The sequence below is a fragment of the Acanthochromis polyacanthus genome, chromosome 17 (genome assembly GCF_021347895.1).
Source record: "Acanthochromis polyacanthus isolate Apoly-LR-REF ecotype Palm Island chromosome 17, KAUST_Apoly_ChrSc, whole genome shotgun sequence".
NCBI classification, from domain to species: domain Eukaryota; kingdom Metazoa; phylum Chordata; class Actinopteri; family Pomacentridae; genus Acanthochromis; species Acanthochromis polyacanthus.
This window is the reverse complement of record NC_067129.1, coordinates 330,221-348,594: the sequence shown is the minus strand read 5'-3', so window position 1 is coordinate 348,594 and position 18,374 is coordinate 330,221. Positions and strand designations below refer to the sequence as shown.

General features: G+C 40.0%; 1 protein-coding gene and 1 long non-coding RNA gene across 6 annotated transcripts in view; both read left to right on the top strand.

The window, feature by feature from the left end:
- The first annotated feature begins 8,631 nt into the window (after nucleotides 1-8,631).
- On the top strand, nucleotides 8,632-10,329 carry LOC127530598 (uncharacterized). Its single transcript, XR_007937242.1, has 3 exons — nucleotides 8,632-8,859; nucleotides 8,970-9,296; nucleotides 9,966-10,329. It is a non-coding gene; the product is annotated as an uncharacterized LOC127530598 (long non-coding RNA).
- A 719-nt stretch (nucleotides 10,330-11,048) lies between these two features.
- slc25a14 (solute carrier family 25 member 14) overlaps nucleotides 11,049-18,374 on the top strand; it is a 45,173-nt gene continuing 37,847 nt past the window's right edge. The window contains exons 1-3 of one of the 5 annotated variants that reach the window (XM_051937752.1): nucleotides 11,049-11,199; nucleotides 11,775-11,879; nucleotides 13,094-13,232. In XM_051937752.1, the coding sequence (XP_051793712.1) occupies nucleotides 11,813-11,879; nucleotides 13,094-13,232 (206 nt within the window). In that variant the 5' untranslated portion in view covers nucleotides 11,049-11,199; nucleotides 11,775-11,812. Of the gene's footprint in view, nucleotides 11,200-11,463; nucleotides 11,880-13,093; nucleotides 13,233-18,374 lie in introns of those variants that run through there. The other 4 variants (XM_051937753.1, XM_051937750.1, XM_051937754.1 and 1 more) reach the window with 4 other exon arrangements.

Below are 18,374 nucleotides of genomic sequence, written 5' to 3'. Positions count from 1 at the left end.
ACCTCCTGGTTGGACAGGTGGTGGGAGCCCATGATTGTGTTGGACGGTCCGGGCAGATAGGACATGTTGGTCACCAGTAACAAAAATAAATAAACGTACCAGTTCACTCTGACATTTCATCAGAGTTTCATCTCCTAAAGACGCCACATCTGTCGCTTCTATCAAAAATTAGTGCAAAAAAACCCAAAACAAACTGCACTGTAAATGTACAAAATGAGAAAAAAAACAAGAGAAATCTGTAGAGTTAACAGGACAGTTTTAGAGTTTTGGGGTGTTTGATGGCTAGTTGACCCTTTTTAGGTCCCAGCCGGTGAACATCCCACTTTAAGGATCTGAGATGTGATCTGGAGTTCTCCAGTTGGTTCGTTAATTACTTAATATTACAGGTTCACTTCAAAATTTCTGGATGTTTTCTGGTGGAACTCAGCCTCACTGATGAGGAGTTCAAGGACTGTGGGAACGTTTTGTGATGTTTTTAAAAGCTCTGTGTTGGAGACGGAAATAAATCTGAGAGTCCAGCTGAGGAAGCCGGTGAGGAGCAGAGCTGACATGTCATCATCAGAGGTTCATCTCCTAAAGGCACCATGTGTGTCGCTTTGATCAAAAATTCATGCAAAAAAACACAAACTACTCTGTAAAAAATGATGCTCAATATTTTCTGACTGGGAAAGAGTTTTTTTTTTTTTTTTACAGGTTTTTACTGTTTTATCAAATTACAAAATAATAATATGTTGAATTACAATCAAAACTTTGATAAATTATGTTCTATAAATTATCTCCACACAAACAGATAATTATGTGTATTTTTAAATAGAATATAAGAATCATATAGTCATATTTTACAGAACTGAATGCCTTTAAGTTCTTGTTTGTTGTTTTTTTTTTACAACAATTTATTATATTTTTAAAAAATATTTAAAGGAAGAAAAAATGTATTCGCCTTAAAACATCCAAGAAATTTGTTGACTGTTTGAAAGTTATTAATAAAGTTATTGTAAAAAAACAAGCTATTAAATGATGGATTTTCAAATATGATATAAAAATAACATGCCCCTACAATATTATTTTTATTTATGGATATTTAATATAGTTAAAACATTTTAAAGAAAAAAATGTTGTTAGACTTTTTTAATGACTCTTTGAAAGTTGTTTTATAAAGTTATTAAAAAACTAAGTTAGTAACAAAATTATTAAGACATAGTTGTAAGTATTAATGTTAAATTTCTGTCAGATATTTCAGAATTTACAACAACTAAATGCCTCTAAATTCCTGTTGTTGTTTGGTGTTGTTAAAATTTGTACAGATATTTTTAATTTTAAAGAAAAAAAATGCCTAAAACATGGAAGAAAACTGTGTTTAATGACTATTTGGAAGCTACTAACAGCATAACTACTTTTAAAATATGACAGATTGTGTCAAATTAAATGTCAGATAGCTCCAAAGATGCTCCAGGAGCTGAAATGAAAGGTTCCAGGTGTTAAATGGAAGCAAAATGAAGATTCTGATCATCCAGCGTCGTCATGTTAATCCAGTGTGACAGGAATGTTTCCTCTCCGACTGATTCCAGGTGTACAGAAGGTTGCTGTGTTTCCAGAGCTTCTGTTTGGAATCATCCGTGTCCTTTAGATTCCCGGAACAAATGAAAGGAGACAAAGTGTGTCAGCACTACCAGCAGCTCTTATCTCCTCCCTCAGAGACGTCCTGCTGACGCTGCTTCACAGTAAACGTTATCGTCTGTAAAAGCAGGAATACTTCTAAAACTACAGCTGCTAATGTGCAAAAGAGGAAACAAATAGAATAACTTTAATGCAGAATCTGAAATTACACAAAGTACACGATAAAAATCATCATAAAATACGGTATAAATATTTTTTAAGAACATTTTCTTTCAAGTTTACTCTATCTAATCTACATCTATCTATCTATCTATCTATCTATCTATCTATCTATCTATCTATCTATCTATCTATCTATCTATCTATCTATCTATCTATCTATCTATCTATCTATCTATCTATCTAATCTATCCATCTATCCATCTATAAGATATTTGTCAAGTTTCTATCATGTTCTTTATTACCGGTATGTCCTTTAATGTGTTCTATAATAAGTTCTATAATGTGTTCTTAACAGTTTTTCTTTTTGGTAAATTCCTTGAATCATCCTCAACATTTGCAGAACAGTAAGTGCATTTCTGAAAACAATTCATACAAAAATTAAAACACCATAGATTAAATGTAGAAGCCAGTCTCTGCTCTAAATCCTTAGTTCATCTCTCAGAAGTAAATCTGTGTCAGTGAACATGTCAGGTCCATCAGAATGACCAGTCCTGGTGTCACTGTGTGGATCAGATGGTCAGACTGCTGAGTCATGTTGTCACTGTGTGGATCAGACATCAGATTGCTGAGTCATGTTGTCACTGTGTGGATCAGACATCAGATTGCTGAGTCATGTTGTCACTGTGTGGATCAGATGGTCAGACTGCTGAGTCATGTTGTCACTGTGTGGATCAGATGGTCAGATTGCTGAGTCATGTTGTCACTGTGTGGATCAGATGGTCAGACTGCTGAGTCATGTTGTCACTGTGTGGATCAGACATCAGATTGCTGAGTCATGTTGTCACTGTGTGGATCAGATGGTCAGACTGCTGAGTCATGTTGTCACTGTGGATCAGACATCAGATTGCTGAGTCATGTTTTCACTGTGTGGATCAGACGGTCAGACTGCTGAGTCATGTTGTCACTGTGTGGATCAGACATCAGATTGCTGACTCATGTTGTCACTTTGTGGATCAGATTGCTGAGTCATGTTGTCACTTTGTGGATCAGATATCAGATTGCTGAGTCATGTTGTCACTGTGTTGATCAGATGGTCACATTGCTGAGTCATGTTGTCATTTTGTGGATCAGATATCAGATTGCTGAGTCATGGTGTCACTGTGTTGATCAGATGGTCAGATTGCTGAGTCATGTTGTCATTATAGCAGTGTTCTCTGGAGGGATGTTCTGATTAAACTATGGATAAAGTTCTGATGACAGTTATTGTAAATTGTTCCACCTTAGTGTGTGTGGGAGATTGATTGTTAAGCGACTGGACCAGATTCATTTTTACTCTTTTACTGTTTGCATTGTAATTTGTTGACAGACCACATCATTGTGATACAGAAAGGAAAACAGCGCTACACAACACAAAGAAATAAACAAAAACAAAGTAGAAATGTGAACATAGAATGATCTCCTCTGGGAAAACTGTACATGCGGTTCTGTAGGAATTACAGTTCAGTCTTCTTACACCTCCTCATGGTCCGTCTGTTGGGACACAAGTTCTCATCATGAATATCTTCTAGAGTCTTTGAGTGATTTCATAAAACCTGAAACCTTCACACATTTCCCTTCTTAGAGAAAATCAAGATTGACCTGGGAGCAGTTTACCAATTCAGAACAGATTTAGAACTAAGTCTAATGGAAATGTACAGAAACATCCTGACATATTCTGACAGCCTGTTCAACTGTTCTGCAGGTAAAGACTGATGTGATGAACTGATGCTAAATGTTGTGGGGGGGGGGGGGGGGGGGGAACTATTCAACAGAGACCCGTTAGAAAACATTTAGATCAGCAGGACAGAAGCAGCTGATAATGGAGGAAACAGCAGAGAATTATACGGAATCATTTCATGGACGAACCAAAGCATTTACAACTAGTTCAGAGAAATGAGAAAATGATTTTGATGTGAACCAGAGACACAATGATGTGAAGATTGAAGAAGTAGTTTGGAGAATTTCATTTCTGATCTGAGAAATGAACCAGATACTGAGAAAAACTAAGATTTTCTTTAATGTGTTCTTTATTATATTCTTTATTATATTCTTTAATCTGTTCTATAATATGTTCTTTATTCTATTCTTTAGTATGTTCTTTAACATGTTCTTTCACATGTTCTTTACTGGACGGTGTGTCTGACCAGCAGTGACGGTGTTTTTTACAGCAGCTCCAGCAGTAACTGGTCTGTAGTTAAACTCTAACCTGCTGCTGGACGTCCTGTTTTGTCCTCAGAGAGACATCTGGCACCATGGGACCATTTTCCACTAGAATTCACACACAAATAGATCTAATGACGCTTTCTCCGTGCTCTTCAGCGCACGTTATCAGGCATGGCAGCAGCCATAAAGAAACATACAGAATGCTGTTATCTGAGACATTCTTCCAAACAAAAAAAAGCTCTGGTTTCTGATTTACAGCCGTCTGCTCTCAGTACACTGGAGGTGGAATTTATAAGCAAATATGATGCAGTTTAGTTTAAATGGTTCACATCAGAGATCCAGGAAACTGCATTTATTATTACACTTAAAGCTAAACCACAGTTACATGATGCACTAATTAAGCATAAATTAGTTCTTTATCGGGCTGCACAGTGGAGTAGTGGTTAGCACTTTCGTTTTGCAGCAAGAAGATCACCGGTTCAAATCCCGGCCTGGGATCTTTCTGCATGGAGTTTGCATGTTCTCCCTGTACATGCGTGGGTTTTCTCCGGGTACTCCGGCTTCCTCCCACAGTCCAAAAACATGCTGAGGTTAATTGGTTACTCTAAATTGTCCGTAGGTGTGAATGTGAGTGTGATTGTGTGTCTGTATATGTAGCCCTGTGACAGACTGGTGACCTGTCCAGGGTGTCCCCTGCCTTCACCAGAGTCAGCTGGGATAGACTCCAGCACCCCCCATGACCCTAGTGAGGATAAAGTGGTGTATAGAGGATGGATGGATGGATGGATAGTTCTTTATCAGAGACAGAAGCATTATTAATGACAGCCTGGTTATTAGTATTGGAAACAGCACAAATATCTAAACACTCATACTTACCTGTTTAAAATTCTCTTATAAGGTTAACCCTAAAGCTTATTACTGGGAAAACACCATATTCCCTCTGTACTGGTGACTTCACATCATGATGCTGCCTCCACCATGCTTTCATCATGATGCTGCCTCCACCATGCTTTCATCATGATGCTGCCTCCACCATGCTTCACATCATGATGCTGCCTCCACCATGCTTTCATCATGATGCTGCCTCCACCATGCTTCACATCATGATGCTGCCTCCACCATGCTTTAATCATGATGCTGCCTCCACCATGCTTTCATCATGATGCTGCCTCCACCATGCTTCACATCATGATGCTGCCTCCACCATGCTTTCATCACGATGCTGCCTCCACCATGCTTCACATCATGATGCTGCCTCCACCATGCTTTAATCATGATGCTGCCTCCACCATGCTTTCATCATGATGCTGCCTCCACCATGCTTCACATCATGATGCTGCCTCCACCATGCTTCACATCATGATGCTGCCTCCACCGTGCTTTAATCATGATGCTGCCTCCACCGTGCTTTAATCATGATGCTGCCTCCACCATGCTTTCATCATGATGCTGCCTCCACCATGCTTTAATCATGATGCTGCCTCCACCGTGCTTTAATCATGATGCTGCCTCCACCATGCTTTCATCATGATGCTGCCTCCACCATGCTTTACACCATGATGCTGCCTCCACCGTGCTTCACATCATGATGCTGTCTCCACTATGCTTCACATCATGATGCTGCCTCCACCGTGCTTCACATCATGATGCTGCCTCCACCGTGCTTCACATCATGATGCTGCCTCCACCATGCTTCACATCATGATGCTGCCTCCACCATGCTTTATTCATGATGCTGCCTCCACCATGCTTTATTCATGATGCTGCCTCCACCGTGCTTTAATCATGATGCTGCCTCCACCATGCTTTCATCATGATGCTGCCTCCACCATGCTTTACACCATGATGCTGCCTCCACCGTGCTTCACATCATGATGCTGCCTCCACCATGCTTCACATCATGATGCTGCCTCCACCATGCTTTATTCATGATGCTGCCTCCACCGTGCTTTAATCATGATGCTGCCTCCACCATGCTTTCATCATGATGCTGCCTCCACCATGCTTTATTCATGATGCTGCCTCCACCATGCTTTAATCATGATGCTGCCTCCACCATGCTTTAATCATGATGCTGCCTCCACCATGCTTTCATCATGATGCTGCCTCCACCGTGCTTCACATCATGATGCTGCCTCCACCGTGCTTTAATCATGATGCTGCCTCCACCATGCTTTAATCATGATGCTGCCTCCACCGTGCTTTAATCATGATGCTGCCTCCACCATGCTTTCATCATGATGCTGCCTCCACCATGCTTTCATCATGATGCTGCCTCCACCATGCTTTAATCATGATGCTGCCTCCACCGTGCTTTAATCATGATGCTGCCTCCACCATGCTTTCATCATGATGCTGCCTCCACCATGCTTTACACCATGATGCTGCCTCCACCGTGCTTCACATCATGATGCTGTCTCCACTATGCTTCACATCATGATGCTGCCTCCACCGTGCTTCACATCATGATGCTGCCTCCACCGTGCTTCACATCATGATGCTGCCTCCACCATGCTTCACATCATGATGCTGCCTCCACCATGCTTTATTCATGATGCTGCCTCCACCATGCTTTAATCATGATGCTGCCTCCACCATGCTTTACACCATGATGTCCACTAAACACAGCTAAAACTAATCTGATGACCAAAAAGCTAAATTTCGGGTTCATCATGTGAAATTGTGGAAGGAGTCGTGACAGACTGCAACAAGAAAATAAATTATGAAAAACTGAACTTAAATTTAGTTTTAAATCAACATGTGCAGAGGTTTGAGTTTAAATTACCCAGAATATGAAGCTGATGTAATCACTGACCCCCACCTTTAGTTATGTGATGGGGACAGGTCCCATGAAATAATTTTAAGAGTGGAAGTAGCTGATCTTTGCACACTAATATGCAAAACCAAGGCGATGAGTGTAATTTTCTGAAAATTTGGAATTCTTGCATTGCTCCAATGAGCCTCAGTAGAGTCTCACAGGGCTGCAGACACAAGTGAGACTGAAAATGTGTTTCAAAACTAAATTTGTCAGTAAATGAGTGAATACTGAGCCACAGAGGAGAACTCTGACTGATCTGACATCTTCTCTTCTTGTTTTTAAAAACCTTCCCAGCATCCTTTCAGCTGGTTCAGAGCAAACATCCTCTTTTTATCTCCTCTCACGCCTCCTGACGAACCGAAATACCTCCAGCAGACGCACAATGTAGGCATATTATTCACCCTGCTAGACCTTTCAGGACCTTTCAAAGCAAAGTGTTAGTCAGCAGTAATTGAGCCCAGCAGCACCCAGGAAGCCGGACTGTGTTTACATCGCTGCCGGCCGCTCTGAGGGATTCTACCCGGGTCTGGGGTCAGATTCGAAGGAGCTTTTAAACCCAAACGGAGGATTTGTCCAGTTTTGGAGAACCAGTGTGGACAGGACTGTTAAGGTGATGATGATGATGTTTTCAGACTCTCAGATCCTTCAGAGGTCTTCTTGGTTCCTGTTTGGTGACAAGAACTGAAACAAAATTCCAAATCTGCTAAAGTTTTATGTCACGGTGCAGCATGTTTCAGCTGAATAAGGAGGAACGCTGTGGATGTGGGCTGATTCTGGAATTATTTACTGGATAAAGTATCACAAACTCATCGTCTGTGAAGAAGAAAGGCGTCAGAAAAAGTGAATTATATACTGGCATTTACTGATACTTTAACCCATCAGACTGTATAACACTACTGTGTAGTTGTTATTATGTGCAATATTTATTATCTTGTTCTTGCACCTTCGTGACTTTTGCACTCCTCTGTTTTTTGTTTCTAAGAGCCCTGTAACAGTAAATTTCTCCTTTGTGAGATCAATAAAGTCTATCTTATCTTATCTTATCTTATCTTATCTTATCTTATCTTATCTTATCTTATCTTATCTTATCTTATCTTATCTTATCTTATCATCATACCTGACCAAAAAACATTAAAATGAACCATAACTATTTCTGTTTAACTTTACAGAATTGTGTTAAATTAAAGATAATAACTAATAGAGTCAAAAAAAGTCAAGAAAAAAGACTAATTCACCATAAAAACAGGATAAAACTAAATGACCTCCAAATTAAATATTTTACAGATAGAAATTCATTCTTTAGCAACATGTGACAGAAAATTACATGATTCTGCTGTATTTGAACCAGCAAAAATGTAATAGTTTTACGGATATTTACTGTTATTTCTAAAAGTATTTATATTATGGTGAGAAAAAAGAAAAATTGTTAATTGTAATTTATTTTTTTGTTAATTTAAATAATTAAAAAAGCAAACCAAAGATGCACATAATGTTCACATCACCAGTAAATTCACTTTTTTTGTTGTTTTTATAGATTTTCCCATTTATGTTTCCCTGTAATTGTAGAAAAAAAGTTCTAATTTAAATGTTAACTGTAATTTAAGATATTAATAAAAAAAGCTGTTTTATTACGAATGTATTGCATAAATTACATACATTTATGTTAATAATTTGTAATTCTTTTACAATGTGTATCTGTAAAGTTAGATCTTTGCTGTATTTAAATAACCTAAAATTATTGCTATTGTACAGTCATATGCTGTTATTTTCAGTGCTTTTAGAATATTTCACAGTTTTCCCAGAATTGAAAACAAATCTCTGTGATTTCTGGGTGCAGCCTCGATTTAACCCTAAACATGAAGTTTTTTTTTAATCTATGTACTTTCCCCGCTGTGGGATCAATAAAAGGTTTAATCTATAATCTATATCAACATTGTGTTTCAGGCTGAGATGTCTCTGAAGCGGCGGCTGCTCTCCATGTTGTTGTGTTGTGTTTACTGCGTGGCTTCGCTCTTCTGCCTCCATCCAAACACAAACAACTGCTTCTCAGTCGGAGCTCGGTGAGTCTAAACAGAAACGAAACTCGGACTGCAGCTCGGTTCAGATCTCGTTTTAAACTCCTTAAAGACGTTGGAGAACATTCAGGACTGTTCTTCTCCTGTTCTTTCAGGAACCTGGCGTCCGTGTTCCAGCAGATTTACCAGCGTGTGATTCGGCTGCTGCGGACGACGCTGTGATTCCAGCTGACCTCCACCATGGAAGAAGAAGAAGAACCAGAGGAGGAACCACAGGAGGACAGTGGACCGTGGAGTTTCCATCCACACTGTAGATGTTCTCTGACCAGATGTAGACGAGGACATCTAAAAATATCTATTTTTCTACAGATGAATGCTGACTTTGTGGATGTTTGCCGTGTGAGATGTGACTGAGGTGGAACGTCCTCTTCTAACCTTCATATATTCACTGTGAGAACCAAGAACTGAAACACCTTGACCATGTGAGTATCGCTGCTCTGTTAATAACTGACAAAGACCCACCTACAAGTTTTTACTTCCAGAAACGTTCTGAGAAAGTTCTGCAAAGTTCGACTAACTTTTTCAGCTAGAATTTTCCTTTTAGTTCCCATAATGTTCCTCTGAAAGGTAGGAGAACTAAAGATGTTTGGTGATGACAATGTTAGACTGTTGAGACGTTCTCTTCCTTTGTTATCATGGAACATTGTGGGAACGTTTTATAGATTCTCTAAAGTGTACAGGAACGTCTTGTAAAAAACGTTCAGTCATCTGAGGTCTGAATGCTGCATTGAGAATATCCATCCTTTGTTCTCACTGTGGAAACCTTTTATAGAAGAGCGTTCTATTAATGTTCTCCTTTTAATAGGTCACATTACAGGAACGCTGTGATGTTCTTCCTTTGTTCTAGATCTTAGAACATTTCAGCCAAAACTGAAGGTTCTCAGTGCAGCATTCAGTTTTGAGAACGTCTAAATGGTCTAACGTCATCCCCAAACATCTTTAGAACATCTTAGATTAACTTGTCTTACAGAAGAACCTTCTCATTCACTCTGCTGCTGAGAACATCAGTAGAACACTGCAGAACCCTCTGAGAATGTATTTGTAACAAACAAAATAAAGTTGTTGATTTGAATTTAAACTTGTCTCTCCAGAGTTGCGGTGCAGCAGAATGTTGAAGACGTTCCTCCTGGTTCCTCCTGGAGGATCCTCAGATGTTCCTAGGTCAGATGAGATATAAACTCCAGTTGAGGCGTTCTAATCAGAACCACCTCCACATGAAGCCATTCTGCTCCGATTTCTCGATGAGCAGCATCTAAAGCAGGGTTCTCATGTAGATAAGAAACATTTGAGCTGTGGGAAGGAGAACGTTTGGTTCCAGAGAAGTTTTCCAGTCAGAGAGTTGATCACTTTATTTCAAACGGAAAGTTGAGGTGAATGAATGGATTTTTAACCTTCTGTCTTATTTGTTGGGGTGGACAAATTTACCTTTTTGCACTTTTGTATGAGATGATTGAACATGATGAACTCCTTCACAATAAAACTCTAATCAAACCAAATCAGCTTTCTTACACTGGTTGTTTATCTATACAGTCTCTGTAATGCATAAAGGAGAAGCAAGCTAACATTTTAGAACCACTACAATGGCAGTTTACATCATCAGTTAAGCTATTGTTAATTAACATTTCAATTAGTTAATCTCCATAATAAATAATACTATAGTGTCTGAACCTTAATATTTCAATTAGTCAGGTTCACTCTGTCATTAATAAACTGTGATATCTTTGCCCCTACAGTTAAATTAGATTAATCACCATAATTAGTGTTTTAACCTTCATATTTAAATTAATCTCCATAATTTGTAATGCTGCAGTCTTAGCCCTATTATTTAATTATTCTCCACAATTAATAACATTGTGTGCCCTTAACCTTACCATTTAATTTGATAACCTGCATAATAAATAATACTATAGTTAATCACCATAATTAATGACACTGTCTGATACTTAATATTTATTATAATCATGTAAAGTTGAAATTTCCATATTTTTGTAGGGTGTACTTTTTATATACTATACTTTTTATATACTAGATAAAATATTTTACAAAGTACATTTTATTTCCATTTTATTAATCAGTATTCATTTAAAATATATATTTTTAACATTAACTTTTATTTGCCGGAACTCAGTGAGTCAGGGCGGGTTTTATTGTAAAAGTCGTAGCGGAAGTCCTGTTGTTATCGTTCCCTCTTGACATTAGCAGAAATGAAGCTAACAGCAGGCGAGAAGTTTTCTGCTGCACTTTATTAAAGTCAAGGCACGAAAATGCGTTGAGTCGGGGGAAATCAAGTACAACAGCAGGTCGCAGATTTCCTGGACACCACAGGTACGTGACATTTACCTTTGTGAGCGGAGCTAACTAGCTGCCCGCCGGTTAACCTCGCTAACAAGTGCTAGCTAACTAGACGTTAGCTTAGCATGAGCCATCTGCTTCGTTGGAAACAGTTGGGACGGCCATGTCTGAAATAAAAACGAGCAAAACGGCCGTTTTCTGTTATTAAAACTGTGCGTTAAACTAGAAGGACTAGTATTTATTTAAATAACCGGCGTTCCTGCTGTTTAAGCGATTAATGATTATATATAACTTCATTTCTCTCTGTTGCTGTCACCCAACTGTCACCAACCGCGAACCCGCCTCCCGCGCATCAGCCAATGGAATGGCTGAAACCTTTGACTGACGTAGCTCTTAGCCAATAGCGACCCCCACAACAAATATGACGGCTCTCTCTCGTTTCTCCACACAGCGGGCGTCTCTTTCCGGCGCAGTAGGCTGGGATGCTGATGCTGAGGAGCCTCTGATCTGTAGCATCGTTAAAATCTCAATGTTTGTCGACATGTTGTATTGTGTGAGGCTGCAGCACTGTGTTGACCTGTGTCTGGGCGGCCTGCTCTTGTTTCTAGCGGGGCTGCAGCAGGTGGAAGCAGCCGCCGCCACGGAGATGATGCCCAACCTGAACTGGAAGCCGTTCATCTACGGAGGGATGGCCTCGATTGTCGCAGAATTCGGTACGTGATGCTCTGCAATATGCAGCCCTCAGCGTCCTGTGTTTACTGGCTGTAAATAGGTTGTAACGTGTCGACCTTTTAAACAAACAGTATGATCATCTTAAGGGATCTGCAGCTATGGAGACGTTCTGTTTGATGGGAACCTGGATTCAGAAGGAAGGATGATGCATTAACTGAACATCAAAGCTCTGAGCTGCAAATTCTGTACATCATACTGCAGATATTCAGGAAGGCTGATGGACGACATGCTCTGTCTCTCATGGTGGTTTTATTGTGATTTGAGCCTCAGATTCCTGGAAAACAAACATCTAGATCATCTGCTAGGTGGAAAACAAAAACATAAACCACTTTAAGTTGAAGCTCTTTTATAATCAAGCTGAAATTAAAGCATTTTGTCACCTATTCTGTACGGATGTCTTTAAAGACAACCAAAAGAAAACATTTCCACTGTTAATATCTTTAACTGTCTGAAGCCCAAAGGCAGCTTTAAAAGGCTGGCTGTCGATTTTTATTTTATTCATGACATCATCATATTTGGACCAGTTACTGCATGTTGTTCTCCTCGGTTTCTGTCTTCTGTCTCCCATTATGGCCGATATTTGGCTTTTTTTCTGATTGTATTTTTATTGACTAAATGTTGATAAATGAACTACTTTATTTCTCTCCGTGTGTTTCACTCTGAACTCTCAGAAATGTCCTTCAGGTAGAAACTGAACATAAACCAGATAATAAGCTTCTCTATGTTAGAATACAACCACAGATTAACCTAAAACAGAATCTGGAAAACAATAATGAATAAAGCTTTAAGTTATGGAGCTTAGTTTGCCGTAGAAGTGATCGAATAATGGTGAAAGATTCAGGAACCGGAGAAGAACTACAGAAGATAAACTGATAAATCCCAGCTGATCCCACATAAACAGAGCAGATAATTTAATCTCCTATGAATATTTTACATATTCACTTCCAGCCATACTAAAATGAAGAACCCTCGTTAAGAATGACTGGTTCTCTGCTGGTAAATAATTACATTTAATGTATATCAGCTCCAAATATCAGTTACCTGCCTTTCTTGATCACGAGTAAGTGGCCATAAAGATCGTCTATCCCTGTTTAATTCATCCTCTGTGCCTTTTACCAACATTTCTGTGGCCTTATTGTCACTAATAAAGTTATTGTATTATTATTATATTGTATTGTTGTATTTCTATCCTCAGGTACGTTTCCCATCGACCTGACTAAGACCCGGCTGCAGGTCCAGGGTCAGTCCCAGTACACGGAGGTGCGCTACAGAGGCATGTTTCATGCCCTGTTCAGGATCGGCAAGGAGGAGGGCATCCGGGCGCTGTACTCCGGGTAGGAAACTGGAATATTTTAGGTCACGTTCTGTCTCCGTTTGGTCGCTAACACTGTTCAGGATTCAGAGCAGAGCCACTCCGTAGCAGATTAACATGTTAGCAACGATACTAAACCACTGGAAGAAGTTATTAACGTTGCACAGGTAGCTGTTACCGTGGTAACTGATCCTTTACAGGTAGCTGTTACCGTGGTAACTGATGCTGCACAGTAGCTGTTTACCGTGTAACTGATGCTGCACAGTAGCGTTACCGTGTAACTGATGCGCACAGGTAGCTGTTACCGGTAGGTAACTGATGCTGCACAGGGTAGCTGTTACCGTGGTAACTGATGCTTTACAGGAGCTGTTACCGTGGTAACTGATCCTTACAGGTAGCTGTTACCGTGGTAACTGATGCTGCAAGTAGCTTTCCGTAGTTACTCGATTGGTAAGCTGTTACGTGGGTAAACTGAGCTGCACAGGTAGCTGTTACCGTGGTAACTGATGCTGCACAGGTAGCTGTTACCGTGGTAACTGATCCTTTACAGGTAGCTGTTTACCGTGGTAAACTGATCGCTGCACAGGTAGCTGTTACCGTGGTAACTGATGCATATACAGTCGCTGTTACCGTGGTAACTGATGCTATACAGCTAAGTTCTGTTGAGGTTTCAGATTTGAATTGGCCTCTAAGAAGCGTCTCCAAATGATTCTCTCTGATTCTTTTCAGAGATTCTTAGCTGAAGTTTATATCTGCAGACGTGTAGAGCTAGTGTAAACTGTATGTTTTGCCATGGAAACCCCAGACCTGCCAACCTGTACGCATTTTGCGTAGCAGGTACGCAATTTGACATCAAAATACGCTGGTACGCTCCGCCTCATTAAAACTACTCAAAAAGCATGCAGACATCTGTGAGTGCTGTTAGAAATGTGGACGTGCAATACTCATGCATGATGCCTAGCAGTGTAGTGGTGCAATTTCAACCAATCATCATAGAGTAGCGGAGAATAACGAGTCCTCGCAGAACCCTTGTTGTCCCGCTCTCTCCTGTCCTCTGCCTCCCCTGCCTCTGTGCCCCGTTCCCTGTTGCCCCCACTGCAGCAGCTGGCGGTTAAAACCGGGTAAAATTGGGTGTTGTGTTTGGGTCTATGACTTTGAGAATGTGTGTGTTTGTGTTTGTTGTGTTTGTGTGTTGTTGTGTGTGGTGGTGTGTGGTTGGTGGTTTGTGTGTGTGTTGTGTGTGTGTGTGTGTTGTGTGTGTGTGTGTGTGTGTGTGTGTGTTGTGTGTGTGTGTGTGTGTGTGGTGTGTGTGTGTTGTGTGTTGTGTGTGTGTGTGTGTGTGTGTGTGTGTGTTGTGTGTGTGTTTGTGTTGTGGTGAGTCGTGTGTGTGTGTGTTTGTGTGATGTGTGCATGTCTTGTGCTGTGTTACTGTGTGTGTTTGTTTGTTTGGTTTGTGGTTGTGTTGTGTGTGTGTTATGTGCTGTGTGTAGGGGTGTGTGTGTGTGTTGTGTGTGTTTGTGTAGTGTCATGTGGTGTGGTGTGTTTGGGTTTTGTGTGGTATTGTGTGGTTTTTGTGTTTGTGGTGTTCCTGTGTGTGTGTGGTGGTGTTTGGTAGTGTTGTGGTTGGTGTGTGGGTGTGTGTGTTGTGTTTTGTGTTGTTGTGTGTGTGTTTGTTTTGTGTGGATGTGTTGTTTGTGTGTGTGTGTTGTGTTGTGTGTGTTTTGTGTGTTTGTTGTTTTGTGTTGTTGTGGTGTGTGTTTGGTGTGTGTGTGTGTGTGGTGTGGTTTGTGTGTGTTGTGGTTTGTGTGTGTGTTTTGTGTGTGTTTGTGTTTGTTTTGTGTGTAAGTGTTTGGTGTGTGGTGTGTGTTGTTTGGGTTGTTGTGTGTGTGTGTTGTGTGTGTGTGTGTGTGTGTGTGTGTGTGTGTTTGGTTGTTGTGTGATTTTGTGTGTGCTGTGTTGTGGTGTGGTGTTTGTGGTTGTGTTTGTGTGTTTGTGTGTGTGTGTTGTTTTGTTTGTTTTGTGTTGGTGTTCTTGTGTGTGTGTGTTGGTGGGGGGGTGTTGGGGTTGGTGTGGTGGGTTGGGGGATGGGAGAGGGCTAGGGGGTGGGGTGGTTGTTGTGGTGGTGTGTGGTGGGGTGGGTGGGGGTTGTGGGTGTGTTGGTTTGGCGGTGGGTTTTGGGTGTGGTGTGGTGTTTGGGGCTGTGGTTTGTGTGTGTGTTGTTTTTTGTGTGTGGTGTTTGTGTGTTGTGATGTGTGTGTTTGTGTGTGTGGTTGTGGTGTTTGTGTGTGTGTGGGTGTGTGTGTGTTTGTGTGTGTGTTTGGGTTTTGTGTGTGTGTGTGTTGTTGTGTGTGTGTGTGTTTGTGTGTGTGTGTTCTGTGTGTGTGTGTGTGTGTGTGTTTGTGTGTGTGTGTGTGTGTGTGTGTGTTTGTTTGTGGTGTGTGTGTTTGTTGTGTTTGTTGTGTGTGTCGTGTGTGTGTGTTTGTGTGTGTTGTTGTGTGTGTGTGTGTTTGTGTGTGGTTTGTGTGTGTGTTGTTTGTTTGTGTGTTGTGTTTGTGTGTTGTGTGTGCTCGTGTGTGTGTGTGTTGTGTTGTGGTTTGTTTGGTTGTTGTTTGTGTTGTGTGGTTGTTTGTGTGGTGGTGGTTGTGGTGTGGTGGTGTTTGTGTGTGTGTGTGTGTTTGTGTGTGTGTGTGTGTGTGTGTGTTTGTGTTGGTGTGTGTGTGTGTGTGTGTGTGTGTGTGTTTGTGTGGTGTGGTGTGTGTGTGGTGTGTGTGTGTGTTTGTGTGTGTGTGTGTGTGTGTGTGTGTGTTGTGTGTGTGTGTGTGTGTGTGTGTGTTGTGTGTTTGTGTGTGTGTATGCCCATGTTTTTGCTGCATTGTGGGGACCAAATGTCCCCACAACTGTAAGAAAACCGAAAACTATGTCACTTGTGGGGACCTCATTTTGGTCCCCACAAGTTTAAACAATGTTTTCTTGGCCATGTTGTTGTTACTGAAAAAAGTAAAAGTGCAAAAACGTTTCTTTAGGCTTAGAGATTGTTTTGGTCTGGGTTAAGGTTAGGGTAACTGTTAGGGGTAGATATGAATGGGAGTCAATGGTATGTCCCCACAATGATAGCAAGACACACACATGTGTGCGTGTGTGAGATAAAGTAGCTAAGCTAGCTAGTCAGCAACCTATGAGGAAAAACTGCTGAGAGCAAGTTCTGTTCAAGTTCTGGGTGATGACTGCAAGTGAAGCTGTAGTTAAAAGAGCATTAAAAAAACATCAACAAAATTGAAATAATGTACCTTGGTTTGTTAACAGCTGTATGTTTTGAAAGTGTTTTTGTTCCATTGAAAAGCTGTTGCTGATACAGTACAGAATGTACATGGCTTAGAAGGACATGTTATATGAAAAAATGGTTAAAATGTCCATATTTAGTTTAATAAATGTATTTTAGTCATAAATGTCATTTTAGTGTTGTTTTTTATTGATAGTAAATGGGGAAGTAACTGCGTGCAAAGAAGTAGTCTGCAAAAAAAGCCGCGCCACACAAGTAGTGCTCAAAATATTTCGCCAAGGTTGGCAGGTCTGAAACCCACATGTATTCAGTTGATGGTGCAGGAATCACATAAATATGTTCTTGTATTTGTCCTGGTTTACAGCCAAGCTGATAGAAGACAGCATAGAGAACTGATTAGTCCGTTACAGAGAATATTCAATCAATATCTTTAGTTTCACTTTGATTTGTCCCCAAACTAAAGTGATTTCCTGCATTATGAGTCAGACCTGTCCTGTTTAAATGTATGACGTTTAAAGTTTAGCAGCTGTCAGGTTATAAAAAGCATTCAGATCCGCTGAGCAGGAGAATAATTACACAATTCACAGCAGCAGCACTTTTTACTGTAATAAATGTTCGTTTTCCACACAGCTCTGTATTATAGCGACCCGTTAATCTGACAGACGGAGGCGGCTCATTATCGGCACAAACTGAAGACGTTTTAATGAACCTGATGAAAGAAAATGTCATGAACAGAGAAAGCTGATTGTCACCATCATCTCTAACTGGAATTTTTTCTTTGATGAATTTGCTTCATAATTTATCCCTTAAATCTGCTCTGCTTGTTGACAGAAAATCACTGAAGATACTCTTTTATTGATCATGTTCACATTTACTATGTTTGCTGAAAAACTACCAGCTGGGAGATTCTCCTAATGCTCACTAATGTCTAAATGAAATATCCAACAACTTTGTTTTATTTCTTTGCCACAGCGTTGTTTCATGGTGTTTCTTTGCTCAATACTTTATTAAAATGATGCCTCTTAGTCAGATAAATCCACTTTGATAATTCAGATGTTATACAAGAAACTCTACAAATATTATTGGATTTTCAGATAAAAAATCCCTGAAATGTGTTTTCTGTCTGACTTATTGCATTTCCATCCATTGAATTGTTGCCCTAAACACTAAACTTGTGCATTTTTGGTAGAATATACAGCGATGGATAAAAGGTTTCCGAATCTCAGATATTATCATGAAATATTTGTGGAAAAATCATTTCTGTGTTTCTAAAAGTGTGGCTGCATTAAACAGACACAAACACATAGAAATTATATTTATTTTGTTTATTGTTTACAAGAAAATCACGCAAATCTAAATTCTACCAAATGACCCAAAACTCAAAAGGTCTTCTTTTTATGGAAGCAATTAATTTTAAGTTTTTAGTGGATTTTTTTAGGATTTGTTTACTTTTATGGCTGTGATTAAACTGAAATGAATTCCACTGAATGCAGTATTTAACAGCTGTCTGGAAGCAGTGATGTCATCAGTGACAGCACATTACATCCACCAGTCCTGTTTGTGGACAGAATAAAATGTACACAGGTTGTGACTGATCATAATCTGAATCTTTGCATTAATTAATTTGGTCAGAACAACGTGGATCGTCCCTGCTCTGCTCTCAGATAACTTTTGATTCATTTTTTCATTTACTAACAAACACTTGATCTTCATAAATATGCACTAAAACTGGAATTTCTTATTTCCATGTAGTGTGAAGAAAGGCCCAGATGATTTACTGGGAGAGCTTTTAGTTTGTCTTCAGTAAAAGTTCTTCTTTCAGTCCTGAGCTGTTCTAGTGCTGAGACCAATCTAGAGGTTTGACAGAAGCCCAGTGGGACATTT